The sequence below is a fragment of the Falco biarmicus genome, chromosome 10 (assembly GCF_023638135.1).
Source record: "Falco biarmicus isolate bFalBia1 chromosome 10, bFalBia1.pri, whole genome shotgun sequence".
NCBI lineage: Eukaryota > Metazoa > Chordata > Aves > Falconiformes > Falconidae > Falco > Falco biarmicus.
In genome coordinates this window covers 18,062,555-18,085,471 of record NC_079297.1, presented here as the reverse complement: position 1 = coordinate 18,085,471, position 22,917 = coordinate 18,062,555, and the positions used below count along the sequence as shown (strand labels likewise).

Sequence of the window (22,917 nt, the reverse complement as noted above, 5' to 3'; positions counted from 1 at the left end):
CAATTCAGCCTATTCCCACCATCCTTTCAGCTTCTGCGGCTTTATTATTATCATTACTGTTGCAAGTATTATTATTTAGCATTGGGAAGAAAGAAAAGGAAATAGCACCCATGTCCTTGTCATCACATTAATGCCAGCCAATCTTTTCTGCAGATACCAGGTTTCAGACTTTCCTGCTGGACCACATAATACAAACTACTCCGTAGCTGCACCTCACACATCTCTCACCCTACCAGGCAAGCAACATTTCTGTGGCTAAGGCTCAGAGAAGCAGGCTGGTCCCCTATAGCCTGGTCCAGCAGGGATCATTGAGCTGGGACACCAGTGCTGCCAGCAGCCTGTCCTTGGAAATTGTTTGGAGAGGCATCAGCCTAGGTCGGAGAGTCACCCACCCTGGCATCAGGAAAATCTTTTTGTTCTTTAAACTGTCTCAGGCATTTAAGTACTTAAGGCAGGAAGGGCTTATTCTAAGCAGCTAGAGGATTAGTGGGAGTTATAGGATACTCTCTGGTCTAATACTCTCCCTTTTTGCTTCAGCTTTTCTGTAGCATGTGAAGCAAAAAGGATGCCACCCTCGTGAGAAAGAAGGTCACGGCCACAGTGAGGGCCACAGGCATGGCCATGACAAAGGAGAAGGTCGTAGCCGTCACCATGGCCACCCACAGGAAGATCAGAAGGAAGAAGGTCGCTGACACTCCCACGGCCATACACACAGTCATGAGAAAGGCCCAGGCCCTTCCTAGCACAAGTAATGTCATGGTCATTGGCATGGGAGCGGTTGTGGAAGGAGCAGCCACCTTCCACAAGTTCCATGGGAAGCTCTTCCCCCGGCACAAGGGGACATGTGTGGCTACAATACAGCTCAGTGCAATTTCATGCTACCAACAGACAATGACAGCAGGATCCTGCAAGGAGGGGAACTTGTCTGACCTCCTTGTGTTCTCCGTGCTTTCAACTCAGTTGTTTCAATACTATCATCTATTCCAACAAATTGTTTACTTATTTAATGGCGCTGAAATCCAGAGGGTCAACCCACATACTCCAGAATGCTGCCCTGCACATGCCACGCAGGTCCAGGAGTGCTTCTGGGCACTTTCCCACCTTGCGCCAAAGCAGGAGCACAGCTGTTGGGATGAGTGACTCGCCACTCAAGCGTGTGTGCACTGTCTGAGCCTGCAGCCCCCCCGCGCTGCACCCCCGCAAGGCACCTTTCCTCGGGAGCCCTGCGCGGCGCGGGGCTGGGCCGGGCCGGGCCGGGCCGGTCTGGGGGGCCAGGCGAGGCAGTTGGGCCCATCTCCCGGCTCGCAGCAGCCCCGGCTCCAGCGGGGCGCTCCGGGTCCCCGGGGAGCCGGGCCGGCGGCGGGGGCGGCGGGAGGAGCCGGGCGACCCGGCCTCGCTGCCCCCCGCCCCCCGCCGCGCTCCCCGGGCAGGCGGCCCCGCGGCTATGGGCCGGCCGCGCCGGGCCCGCCCCGCCCCCGCGGTCGCGCAAGCGCCGCGCAGAGCCGCGCCGGGGCGCTGCCGCCGCCGCGCCGGGAGCGTTCAGCACCGCGGGCTGCGGACAGCGCCCGCCGCCGGCCATGGAGGCCGCGCCGGGCCCGCCGCGCCGGGAGCAGCGGCCCGAGGGGACGCGCCGTGGCCGCGGCCCCGCCGAGCCCAGGTAGGAGCGCGGGGCACGGGGCGGCGGGGCCGGCGGCGGGGCCGTCGTGCCCGGGGCGGCGGGGCGGATGGGGGGACGGGGCTGTGCCCGGGGCGGTGGGGCCGAGCCGGCGCTGCGGAGCCGGTGCCCCGGCGGGCGGGAGGTCCCGCCGTGCCGCCTCCCCCGGCTCTGCGGGTGCGGAGGTTGCCGGTGCCCCTGGGGGGTCTCCTGGGGCCGGGGCTGCGGAGCTGGGCACGGCCCCCAGCCCCACCGCGGTGCGTGCCGCCCTCCCACCCCCTAGAGCGCCGGCAAAGCCCCTGGCTGCGGGCCGAACCGCCCGGCCCTCGGCTGCGGCGTTGAGCGGTGGGTGCTGCCTGGCCGGGGCCAGGCATACCCCGCGGAGCCATCCCTGCCCGGGTCCCGCTGCCTGGCTCGGCCTGCCTCGCAGGTTTTATCCTGCAACATGGTGAGCTCTCCCTGCTGCAGCAGCGGGTGAGGAGCTATTGTTGGTGAAGCTCAGCATGTTTCAGACAGAGTACTCATTGCACTAGGCTATGGGCAAGCACCGTTTTCACTCCAAAGATCTCTTCTATAAAACCCTGCAGCCCTCATCCTCTCCCCCCTGTGCCATATACTCCCTTACCTGCTGTCTTAAACCAGGCTGGCAGCCACAATCACTGTCATTTTCTGGAAACGTCAACAAGCCCATAATCACAGGCAAGGAGCCACCCCCGAATTTGCAAGCACACTGCCATGTGTTAGACCGGAGGCAACCGATCTTCTGAGCTCTTCAGATTCTGTTTGACCAGAGCACACCCCGAGGTCAACAGCACACAAATTCCTTCTGAAAGCCAGAGAGTTTCATTCACTTCTGCCTGGTACAGGATAGTCGTGCTGAGATATCCCCACCTGCCTGCAGGAGCCAGCGGGGCAGCCACTTCTCTTTAGGTAGCTCTGAAGATCTCAGCCAGAGGCCGGTGTGCTTTTGGGTCTCGGTGCTTGCTGAGTGACTGTCACACAATCCAGCACTGGTTTATATCTTGGGCATTTGACGAGGCTGGCACTGAAGCCCTGTTAGCTTTGCTTGCTTGAGTAATTGTTGCTCATTCAAACAGGTCTTTTGAAATGAGTGCTGCAGCCTGTAAGAGTTACATTATAGAGATGAGTTAAGGCATCTGAAACAGTTGTATTTTGAATTTCACCCATGCTGCTCACTCAGGAACTGAAATTTATGGCAATAAAGTACAGGAGGATAGCGCTCGCACTCCTAGAGCTTACAGATTCCTAAATGCTCCTTTGTGCAAGGCTCTTCGTATAGCCGTTAAAGGGTTAGCTCTGTAGTCCCCATCCTCTGGTCCTAGTTGAGGCTCTATCGTCAACACTCAATCCATCATGAGAAAAATACAGATGTTTGAAAACACTACCCTCCTTCTGGCCTTTTTCGGACTGGGACAACAAAAGGTGTTTTCTTTTCCTTTCCTTTTTAATTTAATTTCTTTTTATTTTATTTCTTTTTTTTTTCCTTTTTTTTTTTTTTCCCTCAAACAAGGGCTTAGCAAACATGGTTTTAACCAGCACATTTTACAGTGTAGATTGAGCAAACTGCATCCAGACCTATTCTGGCACTGAAGGCTGGGTGGGGATCTTAAGCCCTTTGTGTCTAGTTGCATCCCATCACACAGACCTGTACCCGCAGCAGCAGGAGCCGCCTGGGGTAAAGGTAAGGCTGCTCAGACAAGTCAATGGAAAGGATTATAAAAGTAAAAATTTCTTGGCAGACTACGTGGGAAGCACAGTTTTGCAGTCTCATTAATTTTTCATGATGATTTAACGTACTCAGGAGTCTCATTAACAAAAAGATTGTAGCTCTTCTCAAGGAGACACACTATCCTGCTGTTAGACCGAAAAAACCCAAACAAATAGCAACTACACAGAAATTTTTCAATGTACGAGAATTTGACCTAGCCTAAGGAGGAGATGAATTGCTTAGGAGATGCCTGTCTCTTCCTGTCAGCTAGACCGGGCAGCTAGATAACAAAGTGACAGCGAAACACAGTGAACCCTTCCCTAATCTCTGGAAAAGGGTACTCTTATCTCCTTAAAAACACAAGCAAAGAAGCTCTTTTTTCTCAAGAGCTCCACTGCTGTTTTGCTAGTGGTATGTTCAAAGAGAAAACCTCTATTTAAATTCCATTATGAAAACTCATTCTTAAAAAATCATTTATAGCTCTCAAAGAAAAAGCCATTAATCTAGATAGAAGCTGACCTATAGCACGCAGTTTTAATTCAGAAGGAATTTATGTAGGTGGGATTTTTTTATTTTATTTGGGATAACTTGGACAGCTGATATGCAAGCAAAACCTTGCTAGAGTAAGAAAAAAAGGGAAAGAAAATAAAACTAGCTTCTTTTCAATGAATGAAATCTTGGTGCTTAATGCCTAATTGAGCAAAGGGTCCTGGGGAAAAATGGCTCTGGTTGTAGTCAAGATACAGATTCTTGCCCTTTCTCTCGCTTGTTTTTATTCCCCCTTGAGACTTCTCTGTCAACAGAAGTTGCAGTTTGACTCAGGCATCAGACAGCTCCATTCACTTGGTAGGTGTTTCCCACCTTTCATATGCAAAGTGCTGCTTTCCTGATCCTCTCCTTCGCATTCAAAGGGTGAGATAATCTTTCTATTAAAAAAGAGAAGTGCTTATAGGAATGGTCTTGGTGATGAAGGTGGAGCTAGACAGACCAATAGAGAAGCCATTCTTTCAAAATGCCGAGTATTTTTGGCCCATTTCTCACTCAGAGACGCATGCGCTCTCCTGCTGCGTGGCTCAGAGGGAAGTAAGACCAGAGACATGCCAAAGAAATGGAGTGGCTGAGGAAAGAGAAGGTGGCCATACGCTGTCATTTCCCTGCCCTGCAAAGCCTCGTCTGCCCGAGCTCAGCTCGGTGTGCTGGCAGGGCAAAGCCATGCCGAGGGGGAAGGAGCTGGGGGCAGGCAGCCAACGTGGCATGGCTCCAGCAAACCCTCTGACACCTTCTGCAGGGCAGTCTCTGAGCTTCATAGCAGGCTGCTGATCCCTTGGGGCAGGGAGGTAGCCCATGCCAGGGTGGAGGGGACTCACAGCATTTGGTCCTTGGCTCCTGCCACAGACTCTGCAATGCCTACCACTGCTCTGCATGCCAGCAGAGGTGGAATGGCAGAAAGCTGTCTCATTAGAAATCTTGACTTTATCTTGCCAGTTTTCTTGTGGGAAGAAGCTTTTGTCCTTTTGCTGGTTCCCCACACATGAGGCAGGCTGCCTATGCCCTGGTACTCATCTCGGAAAAGCACTGCTGCACTCAAAGTGACATGGGCAGTTCCATATACTGTCTGGACACCTCAAGGGAAAAGATAGGGAAGCAAATAGTGTGAGAAACACAACTCATTGCCGTGGGTAAAAGGAGCAGTTAACTCCAGTCTTTCCCTTGCCCTGCTCCTTGTTCTCTCTTTTCCCAGCCGTTTTTGGTTGCATCCAGCTGAGCTTGAAGGAGAAAATGGAGGCTGCCAGACTGCCACTGTAGGTTTTTCTGTGGCTGAGACACCATTTCTGCCCACTTAATCCCAAAGATGTCAAATATCTGACATGGCACAGACAGGGAATGAATGCTAAAAAAAAAAAGTTTCTCTTCCCCTGATAGCAGTCTTTGTTAGTGCCAGTGTGGCAAGCAGAGTCCGTTGCAGTGCTCTGCCCAACCTCTGCTCCTGCCTGACAGTAAACACAACTCCCCCACAACCATTTTTCTAGCATAGTTCAGGGTCCTGCAGGCCCAGAAAAGTAATAGCAATATGGCTGCAGGAAAGAAGAACCAGCCTACATCTCTGGTGCAAACCTCAGCATATCAAATATTAAGCCCACCAGCACCATGGCTAATTGGGCGTGTAGCAAGTGAAGACTCAAATTCTGCAGAACTGCCAGCAGTGATTATACAAACTGATCATTATTTGCGAGCTCCAGGTTTCCCTGGAGATTTTGGATAACCAAGGTCACATCATCATGGAGTTGGAGAGAGATGAGCATAAGGTATCTCGTATCCGGAGGGTGATTGACAGGACTGTAATTGTTTAGTCCAAAACGGAGATAATGAAGAAGAGTCACGAGTAAATGATTTGAACTAGCTAAAGTTATTCTAAAATATGAAGTCACGGAGCAGGCAGGGGATTGAGTTAAGAGACAACACATGGGGGAAGAACGGAACCCAACAGTATTTTGCAGCAAAGATGGTAAACAAGAAGAATGAGCTTTCATGTGAAGTATTAGAATCAAATATATTAACATATGTGCATAAAAACTGGAGGCAATCTGTGATATCCAAGAGTTTGTCATCTGCCTTTCCCACCAGGTTTTGTAGCTGAGGGGTTTTTGGAGGAGGAGTTTTTCATTGCGTGCTTCCTGCATCTCCCTGACCACCTTCCAAGTGTATCTTGTGAAAGCCTTTTTGTTCTGTCCGGTATTACATATTCACCATCAGATAAGGCAGATGTGGCAGTACAGCCATGAGACTAATTTAGTTATGAAAAGCCTCTGGTCCAAATTTCCTACACAGATCAAGCAGTTTAAAGGAAAAAGAACTTTGATTTTGTTTTGAAAAACAAACAAACAAACAAAAAACCACCACAACAAACAAAAAAACCCCACCACCAATATTGTACAGGTGTGGGAATACCGAAAGCATAAGTTGCCAGTGCAGCAGTATCTCTGTGAATTATTATGCATTGTAGGAAACTCACCTATTTAAACTGTACAAAAATTAGGAAAAACAGCAGGCTCAAGGTATAGGGAAAACAGTAACTTACAGGCATCAAAAAGGGAGTGAGAAAAGGTCTAGACCTTGCCAAAGCACAGCACTACCACAACCCCAGCTCTCTGATGAAAATGCCCTGATCCAGGACTACTGGTACAAAACTGCAAACCCCCCAAAAGATGCACCTGCACTTCAGTTACTGGGCACCTGGGAAGAGTGAGCTGAATTACACTGCAAGCTTGAGCAGCTGGAGGTACTCTCCAGGTCAGCTCTCCCCAACAAACTCTGCCTTTGCAGCTCACCAGAGCTGTAAGGGGATGTGGTGGTTAGCATCTCCCAGTCAGGTTGGTTCTATAATTAGTATAGATGGGCAATGACTAATTAAAGATATAATTTTTTATGTTGACTACCACAGACTCTAATCTTTTTGTCTGTCTGCAATGTACCTGCCCTGTGCTGCGCCAGTAGAGCTGAACTGGCACCCCTCCCAGTGCAGGGATGGCTCTGATAAGGCTGTAACAACTCCAGACAAGACTTTAGATTACATCTCAGGAACAGCTTTGCTGGCGTTTGATTTATAATCTCATGTATTGCATTCGTTTACACCAATGACAAATTTGTAGCCTCCTGTTGTAAACTACCTTTATATAGAGCTACAATACAAATCACACACTTGAAAGGCTGGGTAATCCTGCCACTAATCCATCTGTGACAGGACAGCAAGGACTTCATGCAACATGTTTGATATTATTTCTCTTGACAAATTCTGTGGGTGAATGGGATATCATTGTCACAACCTGTCTGGGAGCTCTTGCTTTGGCAACAACACTCCCTCTTGCTACGCTGAACTAGCTCAAGTCTTAGTAATACTTCGGGTTGCAGAGCAGAGGCAACCAAGCACTGGAACCGCTGGGGAGACTTCTCAAGCCTACCTCAAAGAGGTGTGCACACATCTGTCTGCTGGTTTTCTGGCACCTGCTTCAGTGCAGACCTTGACTTATTTCCAGCTACTTTACATATGTCTTGTCATAGGAAACTTTAATGGTCTTGCAGATTCCATCTGGCATTGCTCTTTTTGGGTGCACAGCCTCTTCCAAGGATGCAGAGATGCTTACTTACACAGACACTGGCATTTACATACTATTTTAATATCATTTTGCCATTTCTTCACTCTTTCCTTGGCTTTTCCCAAAAAAAATATTCAGCAAAGAAATTTGATAACCCTGAATAAAATCCCCCATGTAATTCACTCCCACTGCATGGCCTGAGCTGCAGAAAATCTGCATTTTAATGTCAGTTATTGCTTCTGAAGTCAGTGTCATTGTAATGAGGACCCCTGAATATGTCATTCATATCTGTAACTATGCTGCAGCTGTCTTCTGGCTTAAAAACTAAAATTAGCATTTGATGGTATCTAATCAGTTGAGATTGCTTTGTTACTAGTCCCTGGACTGGTACACTGCAAGTAGAGCTGAGTCTGTGCCATGAGCCTCCACACCAGCACCTGTATAACTACTACCACAAACAATAGTCTGTTGTAATGATTTTAATGAAATAAGCCCATTTTGTACAATCATGACATATAGTTTCTCAGTGTGTATAAACTCAACTGATGTTGGAAAGTACATACCACAAGCTGCCAAAGCCAATATGTCCTTCTTTTGAACAAAATATGAATTTTCAAGCAATCCTGGGCTAATAGTATTCTTCAGATCCTTTTTGTCATTTATATTATCATGCCATTTAACTTTGTGTGCAATTCCAAAGACTTGTAATTGCTAAAATTATGTCTTTTTCTGTGGCTGTCTGAAAAAGAAATTAGGACTCTGCAAATTTTCCAAAAATATTCCCTTCTCAAACATTTTGCTTTCATTTCTTTTCTACATCGCATCAGGTGCCTCAGGCTAAAGTTCATCTCACTGTAGGCTTGCTCCAGCACTCATAATTCGTTGATGACTCGAGACACTTGGTGATTCTAGCTGGCCTGAATCATTCATCATACTTAATCCTTGATGCCAGACACTATGGCAATACACATAAGTCAGCCAGCTGTAGACACCATGGCACATGCTCTGAACAAGGGCCAGAGACTACTGGTGTTTCCATAGCGTTTTTTCTTTTTGAGCTCCAGATTTCTGGGTGCTGCTGAAACCCCCTGACACCTTGGCCAGCTGCATCTTTTGAGACAGTAATTCCTAAGGCATTTTTTGGATCAGTGGGACCTCAGTTTATTGTGTGTGAAGGAGCTTTTAGTGTCACACAGACTCATAATTCCCTCAAAGTATTACTCAAACTTTATCCAAGCTAGCAATATCTCTCAGGCTCCATAAATCAAGAACCACAGGAGTGAAAGGATTTTTAAATTCCTTGCAGAGAAGAAAGCATATTCTGCAGAGACCTCATTACTTGGGAACTGAAGTCTGCAAATGTTTTGTCTCAGTAAACTGAGCAGTCAGAGGAAAGCCAAGGTTCAAAAGATCTTGAGACGTCCCCTTCCTACATAATAATATCTGTTGCTGTCATCCTTGGGAGATGTATGTCTAAAATGTTTCTGAAGACCTAGTGGAGAGTCTGCAGGACATGAGAGCCATTAAGGCATGTGCTAGGTTGGAGGCTGAAGCCCCTTTTACACCATCACAGCCATCAGGTTCACTGCTCAGTTTTTTTAGTGCCAGGGATCTTCACTCTCCTACTGCCCCAATGTGGAGCAGTGCCAGTCCTTCTGCAGAACAATCCAACAAATTCATCTTCCCAAGAAGCACAGATAATTGAGTGTCTTCTTCATATGCAGCCTCCTTTGTTTTCCCCAGATCTCTGTAATCACTCTGGGGTCCTGAGTTAGGGCCCTGCCATTATCACCAGCCAGTGTGTTCTTCCCCCTCCACAGTGAAATATCTTGGAGAATTGTTTGAGGGGATATCACCCAATTTTTCAAAATTTTGGAGCAACATGGACAAAGACATGATGGATTATCCATCAGCTGGAATCCCCAAGCGAGTTACAGATGTCTTTATAAAAAACATAAACCCTGAGACTGACTCTTGGTACAGCAAGTAGTGGCTGAGGTTTTACATTGTGTGTTATGCGGGAGGCCTTTCAGAGTCTCTAGTCTGCAGGATGCAATCCGCCTGCGTAGCCTTTCTGCTGCTCTGCTGTTTTACCATACCTTTCTTTTCTCTCTCAGAGAAAAACAAAATGCAGGACCTTGCCAGACCTGTCTCGCTATGCCAGAGATCGGGAACACCGAGCCCAGCTACAGTGGCACTTCCTGGGAACGAATCTGCCCGGTCCATCACTGCCCCATTCCTGCCTCCCCCAGGCTGGGGGGAGACCACTTGCCCTCCTCCAGCCACACGCTCGGGCCAGTCTCCACCCAGTCCAATGGCCAGGTACCATCGAGCTCCCAGGACTCACAGCAGCAGCATCTGTATTACCCCTGCAACCAGCACGAGCCTCAAGGCAGTTACAGCCTGCCCCAGCTCCCTGGGCATGGCCAGAGGCCTGTGTTGTGTTCCCACCTTTCCAGCAGTGATCCCATGCCAGCTTCCCACCATGAGGCCTCAGAAAGCCCCTGGAAACAGTGGTCCCCCAGGCAGCGACGGCCGGTGCAGCATCACGTTGTAACAGTCAGGTAAGAGGCACATGGAGAGCGGCTCAGGGGCTTTCAAAAAGTATCTCCTGAACTTTGTGGCGGGAAGTGGGAGGGAGTGGGGACACACAAAACATGGGTTTGCTCTTCAGGTTTGGGCAGCAGCTGCCCCAAAATGCACGGAGGGATCCAGTCTGCTCTCAGAGAGCTGCCATTGCCACACCAGGGAGCAAGATCCGCTTCTCAAGGTGACTCATTGAGTAAAGCCAAGGCAACTCAGTGGCTTCCAGATCACACAGCTGTGATTATGCCCATCTTCTGTGATCTTTGCATTTTATCCTTTTGCACTACAAGACATCCAGCTGGCTAATCCTTTATCTTGGCAGAGTTTCTCAGTGATAAGAGCAGAGTTAATTTATTTTTCTACCCCCACCAAAGCTGCTGCCTGTGCTGAAAGGGAGAGAGGCAGCTGAGGGTGAGCATTGGCTACAGCTGTACAGTGAGAACTAGAAAAATGGGGATGATTATTTGGTTTTCCAGGCTGGGCAGCAACAAGGGTGTCAATTCTGTGTTGTCCATGACAGAACTGAGCAAACTCCATGGGTGTGCAGAGCACCCCAGTGACTTGCTTGTGTGGTGGATGTTTCTTGGGCAGCACTGTAAGGATGCGTACAGGATGGGCTTCCCAAACAGCCTGAGCTACAATCTCTTCTCCTTCCAGCCAGCATCAACCTTCCTCTCTGTATATGCCTTTAGGAGTCCACTGTTGGTATTAAGGACCATGATCCCTTTGCTACAACAGCAGTAGCTACCAAAGTCCAATAGAAGATAGCACAGGATTCCTTCCTTGCCTTTGTACAGCAGTGCAGGGTCAAGCATAAAACCCCTTTATGGTCTCATTTTCTAGCCATTAACAGATGATTTAATTCGCTTGTGTTTGCAGTGTAGAAGAATGAAGCTGGGTTAATTAGCATTGATAATATACAACTGTGGTCTGGCTTCTGGGCAGCAGGTTGGCTGATGTAGATAAGGTGCAGGTGTGGCTGGTTAAGTTAAGACGTTGGGCAGCCGATGAAAAGAGAGGAGGAAGAAGAAGCAGAGATAAGTCAGTGTGTGGGTGCCCTGGGTGAGGAGGGGCAAGGAGAAGGCAGCAGAGGGACTGGCACAAAGAGTATGTTGGTATGAGATGGTAAAAAGACCTTGTTGCAGCTGGCTAGTTTGGAGAGTGCTGTGACACAATTGCAGTCAGAGGAGGGGAGCCTGGATCCTTTTTAGCTTGTATGCTATCAACAAAATTGTCAACTATGTTCTCTGTAACAGGTTATTTAAGTAGGAAATGCAGCTGGATTGCAAATCCCTGGCAGAATCTGCTGCACTAGCAGACAGAAAAGTGATAACATAATAATGCTAGAATGGGAGTTTTAATCCAAGCAAATCTGCTTGAGAAGCTATTGTGTGAGAATTAGCACAGGATGGGCAGTGTGCTGCCAGAAAAAGACCTCTCTTTAATAATCTGGTGAAGATTTTTCTTTGCTCCTCTCTCAAATCTGCAGAGCATTAGCATGCTGAGGAAAACACGTGCCACTGACAGTGACTTCCATGGGGAACTCTACCTCCCTTCCTTTTTTTATTTCTTCCATTCATAACAACCTGCTGGTAAGGATAACCTGCAACAAGATCACCAGCTGGCTGCCTGGGATGGAGCGGAGCCATCTGCCCCACACAGATATTGGAGGGCAGTAGGACCTTCTCCCAGTTTAAGCCAAGAGTGTAGGAGTGCGAAGGGAGGAGGGAGCACTCGCTGAGCTTGGCATGGCTGTGGAGAGAGGAAGAAGCCACAGCTGGGAGCAGTTTGCTAGAAGCTGCATCACAGCCCAAGGCTGGGGCATATTTCAAGGGGACACTTCAGTGGAAACGGAAAGCAGAATGAAAGGTCCTTCAGACATGGTAACCCACTGAGGTGCAGCTTTTCTGTTAAGATGTCAGTGGAAAGCTTGCCCTCAGGGATTCATTAACAAATGTAACCCTGGTTCCCCTGGGAAAAGCTTATTTCATTCCTCAGAGCCCTACAAGTAGGAATGACAAATGCTCCTGTGTCAAGGAAACCCTGGTAGTGTTTTTGAGCAGCTCCACTGGCCTTCTGCTCCTCTAGACTGGACAAATGCTGCCTTTGGAAGGGCCCAGGAAACAAACGAGAGCCACCTTTTTGGAAAATCCTTGCTAAGCTAAGCATGAAATAAAAGCTATACAGGCTCTGCGAGTCCAACTCATGAAATTTAATAGAGAGGTATGCATTTGCCAAGAAAAAAAATTAAAAATTCAGTAGGAAAGCACTTAAAACAGATATTTTCATAGATAAAAGTTGCAGTGTGATTTCTATGGGATTGCATTGCTAATGTCCATTACTTTCTACGGGGTTTTCATAAAGGGACAAAAATGAGGAGTGACATCATGCCTTCCCATCCTCTTTGGTTAAAGTGCCAACAGAGGAGAGGCAAAGGCTGTTATTCATTAAACTAATTCATGTAGTCTTGGTGTTTTACAGCCCTGGAAAGGGTTAATTTGCTCACTAACAGCCCTGCACTGTGCTTCATAGGAAAATCATAAATGAAAGCATCTTTTTTTTTTTTTTCTGTCTGCAGACATGACAAAGCTTTCAGGATGCCAAAAAGGTATGTTTAATATCAAACGCTTTCTGTCCTTCTACCCTATTATCATTGCTCTCCTACCCTGCTATTAGGAAATGCAGAGTGTTACCGCTGGTGACATCCTCAGCAGGCCCAGCTTCAGAGACAAGGTCAGCACTCCCCGCTCAGGGCTTCCCATCCGCTTGGAAAAATCTCAATTTGCTTGCGAGATCAATTTAACTTGCATTAATGAATAGCAACGCTGTCTTGATAGCTGTTCTTGGGGCAGGTGCCTGGCTCTAGTCCATACAATAGCTTTGTAAAATATACTTAAATATTCCTGTATGTGTGTGTATGTGTATATATATAGATATATATGTGTGTGTAGATATATATATTTATGATTAATCCAGCTTGGCCCCCTAGATGAGCAATCAGGAGGATAGCTCATCCATGAAATAAACTCACCTTTTCAAAAGACAAAGGATTTTTAATATATTTCATAAAACTAAAATAATTTGGTCGATTTCAACTTCTGTTTAAAAGCTGATTTTCGTAAACTATTTTTTCTGGAGGGTTTGGTTAAGTATCTTCCATCATCAGGTACTGCAGCTGATTCTTTTTTTTCTTTTTTTCCCCTCCTGGTAATTGGACATGGAATAACCCAAAACAGCCTCCAGAAATTAGACAGTCTAATGCACAAAGGGTAATTTTTGTTCATTTTCATAGAAAAGACTTCATCTATGAAAACAAACTTGATAAGGTGGTCTTAAATTGAAAAAAATACTAGGCCTGACCAAAAGTCATGTGAAAAGCCATTTGAAGGGCTCATGATGATTTATGAGGAATAGCTTTGCTATTCGACCCAGTGACATTTTAGGCAAGAGGAGCAAAGGAGCAGGCAAGCAGGAACATTCTACCTCGAGGCTGATATGCACTGGCATAGCTGCTCTAAGGTCAATAAATATTTCACTTTCCCATGAAGCTCAAATATTTGTCAACTATTTTTGAACAAAAATTCTTATATTTCAGGAATACATCTGAGTACAGAAGAACTACCTAGAACCTGCCAAACCAGAGCAGGAACCCATCCTGAAATCTTACATCTCAACAGATATTTTTGAGAAAGACATAAACCTTGACACAGTGAAACATGCACTGGTAAAAAATTGTGGGACAGTAATAGATCATCCCAAAAGAAATCCAGAACGCAGATGAAAAATTTTAGACCAGCTCTTAAGAACAAAAGTAACTAGCAAAAATCCTTTTGGCCAAAGTAAGCTGCTTCTCTGGAAGAGTTTTGTTTGTATAGAAATGTCACTAAAATGTGTGTGCCACCTTATTGCACTGATAGGTGTTCCAGGCATAGCCCTGGCCCATGGGCTTGTACTTGTCCTCCAGACCCTGAGGGATAACTGGTCTGCTGCATTTGCAGATCTTTTACTGTAGGTTCAGCGTTTGGTTTTGAGACTGAGATCAGGATGAGATTCACTCATCCTGCAGATGCAGAAGCCACTTGTGTGCTCTGTGAACGCTGCCAGCAATCCTGACACTGGTTACACATCAGCTTAGTGGTTTCCATCCTTTTTAGCTGTGCAGATGTCCGTACATCTCCCAACAGTAAAGCAGGCCCCTATATAGTGAGTGAATTTAGACCAGTGACAATGGACTTGCTTGAGTTAGTTATTTTAGGGGACTCTTCAGAATAGCCCAAAGACTTCTCAGGGTCCACAGGTTGAAAATCTGCAAGCCAAACTATTAGGCAGCTACTGGTTTACATTGCAGAACAGGGCGGGGGGGGGGGGGGGGGGGGCGGGGGAAGGAAGAAGCTCTTTTCAAATGCAATCTTTTAAGTTAAATATTTAAAGCTTATTTTTGCCCTAGGATGCAGGAGTCTGGCTTTTATTATTTCTGATTGAAAAAGCAGGAAAATGCAGGGAGGCAAAATGTAATTACCCAAGTTAATTAGAATCGCCTGCAAACATCCAGTTGGAGGTATAATATGTTCATTAATAGCTGTAGTAGAGCCTCTAAGCTTTTCAATAAATAAATGCTCAAACCAGAAAGCCCTGATTCTTTTACTTCCTTTTACTCACACTACGTTGATTCAACAGCAGGTTTTGTGCTGATAGCAGAAGCACCTTAACAGCTGCATTTTTTTCTTCTCCTGTTGATTCCAGTTATTCTCAACTGATTGCGGAGTGGCCCATCGCCGTCCTGGTGCTGTGTTCAGTGATGGCTGTGGTTTGCACAGTAGCTGGCTTGCTTGTTGGGAATTTGCCTGACTTTTCAGAACCTTTAATGGTAAGTCCCTACAGATGATACATCAATGTGAACATAAGGAAAATCCACAGGCCAACCAGTGATATATTCTTTCTGCCACATAAAATGAGCCTTTACTTCCCTCCTTCTCTGCAGATTGAGGCAGCAAGGCAGAACAGTAAGTCAAGGAGGATGTTAAAGCCACTATAAAAAATGACCATGTTTATCAGCAATCTGCTGTCCTTAACCCACATCTTCACAGCATGCAACCAAAGTTAGACTCCTTCAGGATAAACGTAATGTGTCAGCGATGTGCAGTCTTTGCTGTGTGTCTGACACCACAGAAGGAGCACAGTGTGTGCCAGTGGCAGGCACCAGCCCATCTCTCAGCAATGCTGTGGACTCACTCTAGTGCCCTCACTCTGGTGTGGAGACACTGCCAACACAAACTGGGATTGCTCCTCCTGCTCCCCTTCCACTGCTGGAAGGCTGGGGTTGCCTGAAGGGACTAGCTGGGTTGGGTGGAAATCGGATGGGGGATCTGGCTTTTGCTCCTACAGCCTGTGTGTAAGGCTTTTGAAATGGAAAGACTGCCCCGTGCTGAGCTCTGATGCACAGGCTCCTGTTTTCCATGCAGCATCCCACATTTCCTAAAGTCATTAGACTTCCTGTCTGTCGTTAATGGAAGAATCCTGAGAAAATAAGCATAGAATAGAGTCTGTCCAGGAAGAGGAAAATTACTCACATTTCTGTAAGTGACTCTTTCACTTGAAGAGGATAAGAGTCTTATGAGATCAGAGAGAGAGAATTGTAGCCATTCCTGCAAAGAAGGGAAAGGGAGAAGTTGGGTTTTTGTGTCAACTCTGGGTTGCAGCATTTCCAGGGGAAATTCAATATGTTTTTCTACAAGATGCAGTAATATTACCATATAGTTTCTGTGTCTAGGAGGAGAATTAAGGAAAGCTAAGCTAAACTAAAATGCAGGCTGATGACAAAGCCCTTTTGCTTGGCTGCAGGGTTTTGAGCCACGAGATACTGACATCGGCAGAAAGCTCGTTGTGTGGAGGAATGTAGAGAGCCATACAGGCTACAAGAAGACCTTTTCCCTTTCTCCCTATGCCAAGAAGAAAAGGTATTTGAATGTGGTTGGGAGGGGTTGAGGAAGATGTTGCCTGTAAAGTTACAGATTCAATGTTCCAAGATATCTATGTGAATTACAACATATATGCTACACTTAAAGGCAACTGATGCACTGGAGAGTTTAAAATCTGTTTGCCTGCAATAGACTTGGGCTCCCTATTCTGGAAACCAGGAATTTAGGCTCTAAACTGTTCATGCATTTACTTCGCTGTTTACCTTTAAGAGACAGCAGAGGTGACTCAGCATTGTCTGCACAGGGGGATGCAACTTCTCACTTAGTCTTACAAAGATCCCCACGAAGGGGCACAGTCAACCTGGTATAGAAAAGCTCCCACCCAAGCAATGCTCTTTCCAGACCATGATGACTCTTACTGCTGCAGCAGTGTCATGCATGGCACCAGAGCCTTGTCAGCAAACATAACCATAGTCAGATGATCTCTAGTTACACCAATAACCTGATCTCTTGCCAGCTATGATGATATTGGCATCAACAGAGGACAGAAGGCTGCTCAGGGAGAACAAGAAGCCAGGACACGGAGAATGGTGGAGCAAATCTACAGAGCGGATGGTTTCTTTTGTGGTCCCCCAGGTGAGTGAAATCCTGATGGGGCAGTTAGTATTACACATTCATAAGTCAACAGCATAGAGAATTGCCAGAGTGTTTTAGGACACAGGGAAAGACTCTGAAAGTGCTCTAAGAAAGCAGCACATCAAATGCCACCTGTGAAAGCTATGCCACCTTTCAGATCGTGATCTTCCAGCACTTCATAACTGAGTGGCTAGAAAAGGCATGTTCTGAAATTCTGGAGATGTTTCTCCTTCTTAATTTTTTGCCATACTTCTTTTTTGCCCTTTAGAAATATACTTTAAAAGCACCAGTAAAAGGACTAATGTTTTCACCATTTATCCATATCAAAAGAATCTTCTGAAAACATGGCATGTGCCCCACTCCTCTGTTCCTATTCCCTCTCTGTTCCTTCTTTCTGAAAAAAACTGGAGAGAAAAGCAGAAAACTCCAAGATACCCCAATTTTGTCCCAAAATGGGCATTAGTAAGAAAAAAAGAGGAACAGCATACAGATATTTTTACTCTCTTACCTGCCTCTACTCCACCTCTGAAACTAGTCAAACACCAAACCCACAGGTCCTTGGGAGTTTTTGGCTGAGCTCAAGCACCTCCTCACTTGTCCTGGGGTGCAGAACCAGATGCCAGCAGCCCCCAAAAGCATGCTGACAGCATGGAGAGCCTATTTTGAAAATGCCTCTCCTGCTGCTGACAGATGGGCAAGGAGCAGAGGTCAGACCACACAAGGCAGATGCTACCACTCAATACAACCTACTTACAACCTACTGTCTTTGTGACCTGCTTCCCTTCAGGGAGTCCTCCATATCAGTCATATAGACAGTAATGTATATATATACTTCCCCCCCCCCCCCCCCCCCCCCGGAACAGAAAGTCTACTCCAAATAGGTTGGCTGATTCATCTGTATTACCTAACACACTTCCCCTCCCGCCCCCTTTTTTTTTTCTTCTTTGTTTCAGAAAAGAGCTATTCCCAGCTGGTTTTTATGTCCACAACTGCTGGGAGCTTATGGAACTTGCAAGCTATTCAGTCCATGTGTCAAATTGAACAAGACAAGGTTAGTAATGTCAGGAAGAACATATATACATGCTGTCTCTTTTCTGACTGCTGTAATCTTTAATCTCTAGCTGAAAGGAAGCCAGGCAAAAATCACATAAGCTACAGAACAGGTTTCAGCCTAGGGGACTCCAAAGCATTTTATCTACTTAGCAATAGATGGATGATTCCACCTGTCACTAAAGTCCAGCTGCAAAGTAGCAGCTGCCATTAAACACAAACAAAGAGACACTGAAGAAGAACTTGGTCCCAAAGCCAAAGGTGTCCATCAGAAGCTGCTGAGAATTTTGGGCAGCAGAATCTAATTACTGAAATGGAGCTATCATCTTGGAGACTGTGACAGCAAGTTTTGCAAGTGAGAAGCTTAATTGGATTAGCTGATTCCCATAAGATCCAACTTTTCAAGTCAGAGGTTATAAAATATAAATAATGGACAGGGTTTAATTTTTGCAAAAGGCTAGCAAGTTTTAATAGCTTTAGTATTTGTCATTTGTCATGGGGAGGACGGCAAGCCATTGCTGGTACACCTGGAGGGGAGCATTATGGCAAGGAATGAGGAACATTATGGGGCTGCAACGTGAAGCATGCACAGTGTCTGACATGATGGTGTCTCATCTGTTTTTCAGATACGCTCACATGTTCATTTTAGAGACCTCTGCCAACGTACTGAAACCAATGAATGCTGCCCAAGCTGGTCTCTGGGGAACTACATTGCTGTCCTGTACAATAGGTCTTCGTGTTTGGAGATAACCCAAGGAGATATTTCCCATACCCTGGCTCTCCTTCGTGCCTGTGCTCCAGACTACCACAAAGGTATCCTCACTCCATCTTGCATAGGTCCTGAGACTGTGAGACAGAAACACTCTCAGTGTGCCCAAGTCCCAGAAAAATGTACCCGCTTCAATGCCATTTACCAGCTTCTTCACTTCTTGGTTGACAGAGACTTTCTTAGTCCCCAGACAATTGAGTACCAAGTGCCATCTCTCAAATACAGCCTGCTATTTTTGCCTACAAGGAAAGGTGCATCTATGATGGGGATCTACTTAGACAATCTTGAATCCTGGGATCTGTTTGATAACTACACATCTATCACTGGAATGGACCTGGGCCTTAAACAGAAACTATTCCAGCACTATCTTTTACTGGATACTAAATATCCAGTCCTGGCAATATTAGCTATTTTTCTAAGCATTTCTTTTTATTTACGCTCAGTCTTTATTACCTTAATGATCCTGCTCGCTGTTGTCAGTTCTTTAATGATCTCCTATTTCTTGTACAAGGTGGCCTTCAGATTCACCTATTTCCCTTTTGTAAACCTGACAGCAGTCATCATTCTCAGCAGCATTTGTGCCAACCACACCTTTGTCTTCTTTGACCTCTGGAACCTCAGCAAGAACCAGAACCCTTCCGCTGGGCTTTCTCAGTGGGTGAGTCAAACCATGCACCATTTTGCATATCTCACGGTGGCATCTTGCTTCACAATGGGCGCTGCCTTCTACGCCAGCTACATTAGCAATATCATAGCCATCCGCTGCTTTGCTATTTACATGGGCACCTCCGTGCTGGTGAATCTGCTGTTCATGATGACTTGGCTTCCTTCTTCGGCTGTGCTGTATGAGCGCTACATAGCAACGACCTGCACTTACAAGCCAGAAGACTACTGGAACAATACTGGTCATAAGAGAGTCGCTCTCTCCCTCCATTACATTCTCAGGAGTCTCCAGAACACACTGTCTGAAACCTCCAAGCTGCTGTTTGAAAAGCTTCTACCTTGTGGGGTCATCAAGTTTCGGTACATCTGGATCTGCTGGTTTGCTGCCTTAGCAATAGGAGGTGCCTACATCTCCTGTTCCAACCCCAAACTCAAACTCCCGACTCTCGAGACGTCGTCTGTCCAGGTGTTCAGACTGAGCCACCCCTTCGAAAGGTACGATTCTGAGTACTGCCACCAGTTCATGTTTGAGAGGCTGGAGCATGGAGAAGGGCAGCGTATGCCTGTCACAATAGTCTGGGGCATTCTGCCCCTGGATAACGGGGACCATTTAGATCCAAAAAGCAATGGCACCCTAGTGACAGATGTCACCTTCACAATCCAAAACCCTGATGCCCAGAAGTGGCTCCTTGAATTCTGCCAAAAAGTGAAGAACAAAACTTTCTATTACCCTGACACAGAGCAGAAATCTACAGTGTGCTTCATGGAGGAGTTCCTCAGGTGGATGGACAGTCGCCAGTGCTCCCAGCGAGACCACAGCTTCAACCTTTGCTGTAACCAGTTTTCTTTCCCTTACGGAAGCGAAGTCTTCCTACACTGCATCAAAATGATGCTCCTGGAACAGGGCAGGGAAGGGGCAGAAATGTACGATCTGGGCCTCAGGTTTGACGGGGAGGGAAATCTCGCTGCCTTAGTGCTGCAGTTTCAAACTGTTTATCACTATAGCTTCAACTACAGCAAAGCCAAACAATTCTATGAGGAAATCAGCCTCTGGGTAGCAGAGGAAATGAAAACTGCCCCTGTGGGGCTTCAGAATGGATGGTTTACCAGTAAACTAGAGCTGTACAACCTCCAGCACAGTCTCAGCACAGAAACAATGGTGGTCATGGGGCTCTCCATAGCCATTTCCTTTGTGGTGCTGCTGCTCACTACCTGGAATGTTCTCCTTAGCATTTTCTCTGTTACTGCCATTGCGGGCACTGTCCTGGTAACCATCGGCCTTTTGGTCCTCTTGGAGTGGCAGCTCAATGCAGTGGAGTCTCTCTTCATTTCAGCTGCAGTAGGTCTCTCCGTTGACTTTACTGTCAACTACTGCATCTCCTATCATCTTTGCCCCCATTCTGACCGCCTGAGCCGAGTGGCCTTCTCCCTGAAGCAGATGAGCTGTGCCACGGCCATGGCAGCTTCTGCTCTCTTCTCTGCAGGGGTCATTATGTTGCCTGCCACGGTCCTGGCATATAGGAAGCTGGGGATATTCATCATGATGATCAAGTGTATCAGCTGTGGGTTTGCCAGCTTCTTCTTCCAGTCCCTGTGCTGCTTCTTCGGCCCAGAGAAGAACTGTGGGCAGATCCTTTGGCCTTGTGCCCACACCATGAAAGACTATTCTGATGACTCCGGGCTGAACGGAAGCTTTTCCTGTGGGGGGAGTGAGAAGCAAAACCGGTTGCGGAAGGTCCAGGAGTCCAACACTGCAAACGAGCAATACGAGCTCCAGCCCTTGTCCAGAAAACTCAGTGACAGTTTTGACAACAGCACTTCCACAAGCAAGTTGTCCAACCGGCCATCAGTGCTCTCTGAAGACATACAAGCTGAAGACAACAGGTGCCCCAGAATAGGAATGCATCCCTCCCTTGAAAGAGAGACGCAGAATCTGCAGGAGACCCTTAGAGACCAGCAGGTTGGCCTGTGCCAGTGTCCTGCTTTGCAAACTTCCTCTCCTTACAAGCACAGCAATTCAGAAGGAGAAAATCACCGGGAGAGACTCTGCCAAGACTGTCGATGTCGGAAGTATGGTCTGCAAGCTTGGGATGGGTCTGGGCTGGACCATATCCAGCTGGCTGGCATGAAAGAAGAAGGGCAGCTCAATAAATCACAGTGCTCTAGTGACACTGCCCAGCAGCAGTCAGATTATACCTCAGACAACAGCCATCTTCCTGCTGCTGACACCTACAAAATTCACAGATGCCTTTGTTCTCTTGGCAGCTCTTTTGACATGCTCAACATCTCCAGTGAGACGTCGATTAGCGATTTTGAGCAAGGCCTAAAGCTTGCTGAATCTGCCAGTTCTTGTCCTGATGTCTTAGAGCTGTCTGATTCGTACAGTCAAACAGAGAGAGGTTACTTGAACAGGAAGAGAGATACCCTGCGGCTGGACCTGAGGGAGACTGTCTTTGATATCACTCCAGCAGCATCGCAGCAGAACAGCTCTTCATGGAAAAATCGATTTGGATTAGGCAGCGAAGGTCCGGTTGTGTTACCAAACAGCCAACCAGACATGCCTGACGTTTGGATCAAGCGATCTAGTGCACAAAGTTCTGGTTACAACAGCTGAAACCTTGCAGAAAACAAAACTGTACTGCTAGGGAAAGAGGAAGTTGAAATGTCCTTGGAACTGTAAATATCACTTTTTTCCTCCCACCTCTCCTAGAGCTGAGATTATTTCTTAGTATTTCAGCTGTGCAAGTATCTGTGCTTTCACAGAACCAGCAAATCTGATACTAGTGAGCGGATGTGAGATCAATCTTGATGGGAGTACAAGCCCTTTGACCTTCCAGTGTTTGGTGCCATATTCACAGCTGTACTGCAAAACTTAACGAGTAAACCTGTTCTGTCATTTCTTAAAAGATGAATGGATTTTGTTTTCTTGTCAAGGTCACATAGGAAAGAAATAATGAGGTGAATCTCCCCAGATATTTAACAGCAGAGAAAGACAACTCATGTAAAAAAAATATAAAATCCAAAACCCAAACCTGCAACTATTGAAAAGCTAGATATCAAGTGGAGTGTATTGTTAATAAAAAAAAAGAAAACCTTTCATTTTCTATTGAATCAGAAACTGCTTTATGTGAAGTCCAGGTCCACAGATGTCACCGAAGTAGTTTAGATATTATAAAAAATCTCATTGAGACTTCTGAGTTGATAGTCTTTTACTTATCATGGAGGAGGCTGCAGAATGCAGCCCAAATCTATTTCAGTAACAATTTCCATTTGTTTTATCAGAAGAAATTCTAGTACTGCCAAAGATTTTCAGTGTGAGATTTCCCCTTTGAGAAAAGTGTCCTCGTCCCTGCTGTGACTCGGGTGCTTTGTGCGTCATCTTCATAGCTTTTTTTCCGCTCAAGGCATTACCCACAAACACCTAACTTTTTAAAATTTGCGTATCTGGTAAATCTTGAATTTTATGGGGTTTTTTTCTCTACCAGAAACAAACAGGAAAACAAACACTTCCTTGCCTTTATCTGTTGAAAAAGAGAAATCATTCTCTATCCAAGTTGATATAAAATAAAATGCTTATGACAAACTTTCCTAAATCTGAGTGATGCTTCATTTTCACCAAGAACAATGTGGTACGTTTTCTTCAAGTGCCTAGTATTTTTCCAATATGACCAGCAAAAGGAAGGTATTAATCTTAGAAGTATTCACACCTCCTGACACCCACAAGTGGTGGTCTGGCTCTGCAGGATAGGCCACAACTGCCTGATGCCAATTAGGAATATGCCCCTTTTAAAGCTAGTAATGACAGTTGAAATTCACAA

General features: G+C 46.4%; 1 protein-coding gene across 1 annotated transcript; it reads left to right on the top strand.

Moving 5' to 3' along the window:
- Positions 1 to 1,543: 1,543 nt before the first annotated feature.
- DISP2 (dispatched RND transporter family member 2) lies at positions 1,544 to 22,680 on the top strand. Its single transcript, XM_056355070.1, has 8 exons — positions 1,544 to 1,657; positions 9,595 to 10,041; positions 12,642 to 12,671; positions 14,807 to 14,930; positions 15,905 to 16,020; positions 16,499 to 16,617; positions 17,571 to 17,668; positions 18,294 to 22,680. The coding sequence occupies exons 1-8, from the start codon at positions 1,578 to 1,580 to the stop codon at positions 21,711 to 21,713; spliced, it is 4,434 nt and encodes a 1,477-aa protein (XP_056211045.1). The 5' UTR covers positions 1,544 to 1,577; the 3' UTR covers positions 21,714 to 22,680.
- Positions 22,681 to 22,917: the final 237 nt, after the last annotated feature.